Consider the following 3,748-nt stretch of genomic DNA (forward strand, 5'->3'; position numbering starts at 1 on the left):
CTCAGATGCATCGAGCTCGTCGACACTCTCCCATGCCGTCCTTCTCGCTAGCTGCGTCTTCCGCTCGACTTCCTGTGCTCTTGAGTTCCTGCACACTTATATACAAGGTCAAATATCACATGACCTAACTTAACTTGTTTGATCACATCAAAACAACACTATCAACATCTCTAGTTCTTCTTGTGTCAAGGTTACTGTGGTGAGTCGTCCAGTCTCGTCTATGTTTACGTTTCGAATGTAGGTGAAGTTCCCACAAACAACGCCAAATATCTTATCCAAAAGCTGGGAAGATGACTAGTTGGAAACTCCGCTCTACTGCTGACCAAATGAAGACTTCAAGCTATCCTGTGTGTCACAAAGAGCGTTAGCTATCGGGTCAGGGAAGGAGTTCCCGACGTTGGTCATCTGACGCTCAAGTTAGTACTCAATCTTTAGAGATGAATAGTAAAAGAACTGTAGCAATGTGCATGTAAAAATATGTGGCATCGCATACCTTCGTCTGTGGATGAGGACCCCTTTTATAATGTCATTGTTGTGTCTATATACGAATTACGAAGCATTTCTAAAAAAGGGCATGCCACAAAGTGACTCTGACACCTTTCCTAAAATAAGTCCACAAATCTCTATGATTCGACAGGTTAGAAGCTTTGAAAGTATGTTTTGACTGCAAAATATCTTCTATCATCCATGGCATAAAAGACAAAAGAATGTACTAGTTTTGTTGGGCTACGGGGCCCACAATAGACTACTTTGACCAACTAATTAAATTACTGATATAATCCGACCGACTGTGGCTCCCAAAGAGTCCCCTAGTCAATGTTTATGAGTACATTTGGTGACTCGACTTTCACTCAGTTTCTTTATTTGAACTGTACACAATTAGACGTTTAGTATGTCCGATCGGACCATTCGTTGATCAGCTGGAGCACTCAATTAGGATAATTGATACTTAGCTTTATATTTCATCATACTTCATCATTGATTACGAGTTCAATCTTCGAGGCAAGACTAATCGGAGGGCTCGATCGGATGAACCCCTTAGCCTAACACTTTGTCTGTAGATAAGACTGTGACTCACGATCAAGTCGGCTTGGAGGTCCGGTCAAACTTCTCTTGTTCCCCATGCGGTTAACCACCCTTTGATTTTGACTTTAACTTTTACGTGAGCCGGTATACTAGATTTTAACCCCTCCCAGAGGGACAAATCTTAAACGGATTGTGATATTCTGTCCCAAAAATGATATGTCCCCGTGTCCCCTCGCCGATCGAACGGACTAAATCGCATTTCAAGGATGCAGTGCATATCACGAGAATATCATAATTGTCCGATCGACGAGTGACATGAGGACACATCATTTTTGAGACAGAGAATCTCAACTAATCGTAAGAACTGTGTCATATAAAACCTTGAGTCGCAGATCCTTTTCTTATTGAGAGCGAGATGCAATATTATTGAATGTTTTATTAAAGAGCCCATCTAAAATTGCAGAATGCGCATGATCAAAGCCAATCTGCTCAAAGCCTGCGCAACCTGATCGGAGCGCCATGCTGAGGCTTCAAGGCTAGAACAATGTGCGGTGCGTGAATGTACGCGGGCGAGAGCTCGAACGAGAAGCGTTGAAGGATCGAGCACAACGTCAACTTGACCTCCAGCAAAGAGAAGTTCTGGCCGATGCAGACCCGGTGGCCGCCGCCAAAGGGGAAGAACGCGTTCTTCTTCGATGCCTTGTACACGCCTTCCGCGAATCTCTCCGGCTTGAACTCCTCCACGTCTTTGCCCCAGTAGTCAGGGTCGTGGTGCATCCGGATCACGGACAATAAGAGCAAGACGCCGGGCGGGTAGACCACGCCCCCAATCTCCACACTCTTCAACACCCGTCGCTGAAACCCTAGAGTCGGCGGGTACAGCCGCAACACTTCGTAGAGAATCATAGTCACCTGCCATGTTAACTAATTGATTTCAGTCATTGATTTTGTAATTAAGGTAATTGAGAAAATTAATGTTGCTTCTCACGGTCTTCAAGTGGCTCAATCCATCATAAGTTGGCTTCTCCTTTCCGAAAACACGCAGAACCTCCTGCCGTGCTCGTTCTTGCCAATCTTGATGCATGCTCAGCACCACCATCGTCCATGTCAGCAACAGGGCTGTTGTCTCTTGGCCTGCTAAGTAGAACAACTTGCATTCTTCCACCACCTCGTCGGTGGTCAACCCGGCGTTGCCTTGCTCTCGGCCGTGTTGCAGATTAGACTCCAGCAACAAGCCCAGAAGGTCGTCGCTCTTTGCGTCACTCGATTTCATGCTCTCCTCTCTCTTGCGGATGATACGCAGTAGAATATCTCGCACCTCTTTATCGATCGCTTCCACTCTAGTGTTTGTTCTAGTGGGCAGATACCTATATATAATAAATATACCAATGGAAGAGAATTAACAATCAATAAATCCATGATTCTGAATCAAAAGAGATCACGTTGTTACTGTAATTGCTTCTCACTTGTAACCTGGGATAAGTGATTTTGACAGAGAACCGATGACGATCAGAGATTGCTCATCATGAAGCTGGAAAATTTTCCTTCCTTCCTCAAAGTTGCTACCAAAAGCAGTCCGCGAAATGACATCTCCAGTGAAGCTCTGGAGGTCGACCCAAATATCAACCTCTTTCCCAGTCTCCGCCATCTTCTCCCATCGGTCAACCAGCTCATCCCAACAAGAAGAGAAAGCAGGCAACATCCTCTACAAACGTGTAGACGACGGACACATTATGAACTCGATCAAAGCCATGGATATATCATCAGTACGCGGTTAGTAATTTACCTTCAACTTCTCTATATGGAAAGCTGGGTTTAAGATCTTTCGGTGTTTGGCCCATTTCTCGCCGTCATGTGACAGCACGCCTCGAAGAAGATATCCTATCATGTAGTTGATCTTCCCCCTCCCGATCTCGCCGGTCTTGTTGGCCAAAATCTCCCTCGCTTGATCAGGATCCGCGATCAGTACTCTGGGAACCGATCCCATCCAGTGGAAAGTCACCTTGTTCTCCTTTCCTGCATCGAAAATCCCAATTTTTTCATAAAAAAAATCCAGTTTTTACACCAAGTACGTACCGGAGTGGTAGAGAGAAAAAGGATTCTGATCTGCTAATTAACCGTGGGTCTCTACGGCGCGGCTTAAGAAGCTGGTAACGCGTGGGAAGATAGCGTGGGAGAGGGAAGGCATGGGCTTGGACCAGGCCTCCTCATTGTGCTTCACGATGTCCTCCACGTCGCCTCTAATGGGGCGGTAGCTGGAGCCTTTGAGGCCCTGCGATCGAAGAATGCGCTCCAGCCGCCGAGGCTGCCACAGCGCCCAGTTCAGCGTCCGAACGGTCCATGCCGCCGCCAGCAGCAGAGCAGCGACGCCACCGTAGAACACAAGCCAGGCCATGTGTGCAGCAGCAGTTAACTGTGACTGACAAATTTTCAAGGGAGGATCGATTGGAGTTGTGAACGATGAATCGATGGCAGTGAATATATATAGATTTTTAAACCCGCTCCATCACTTGCTTTGCTAGATAAGAAGAAGTGTGAAATATATATAGAGAATACTCATTTTATTTGTATAAATTATTTAAAAGGTCTACAAATAATTCTAAATATGGCAAGTAATTATGAACAATTATAAAATAAAATGTATTTAATGTCAAAACAGTTTGTTTCCAATAACCTAGCTCCTTAATTTATTTATATAATTTTTTTAATCCTTTTACTTTTT

At 44.9% G+C, this 3,748-nt stretch overlaps 1 protein-coding gene across 1 annotated transcript; it reads right to left on the minus strand.

Annotated features, from left to right (window-relative positions):
- Positions 1-1,515: 1,515 nt before the first annotated feature.
- Positions 1,516-3,421, minus strand: LOC121978416 (cytochrome P450 72A11-like). Its single transcript, XM_042530764.1, has 5 exons — positions 3,145-3,421; positions 2,813-3,042; positions 2,493-2,731; positions 2,015-2,393; positions 1,516-1,938 (listed from the first exon to the last, which is right to left on the minus strand). Exons 1-5 carry the CDS (start codon positions 3,419-3,421, stop codon positions 1,516-1,518), a joined length of 1,548 nt encoding a protein of 515 aa, XP_042386698.1.
- Between the last annotated feature and the right edge of the window lie 327 nt (positions 3,422-3,748).

The sequence above is a fragment of the Zingiber officinale genome, chromosome 4B (genome assembly GCF_018446385.1).
Source record: "Zingiber officinale cultivar Zhangliang chromosome 4B, Zo_v1.1, whole genome shotgun sequence".
NCBI lineage: Eukaryota > Viridiplantae > Streptophyta > Magnoliopsida > Zingiberales > Zingiberaceae > Zingiber > Zingiber officinale.

What these genes read in the sequence shown, in the direction of transcription:
- LOC121978416 (XM_042530764.1), bottom strand. Translation starts at nt 3,421, where the DNA reads ATGGCCTGGCTTGTGTTCTACGGTGGCGTCGCTGCTCTGCTGCTGGCG. An exon ending in TCCATATAGAGAAGTTGAAG is followed by an intron (nt 2,732 to 2,812) that starts GTAAATTACTAA and finishes ACACGTTTGTAG; the next exon opens with AGGATGTTGCCTGCTTTCTC. An exon ending in TCACTTATCCCAGGTTACAA is followed by an intron (nt 2,394 to 2,492) that starts GTGAGAAGCAAT and finishes TATTATATATAG; the next exon opens with GTATCTGCCCACTAGAACAA.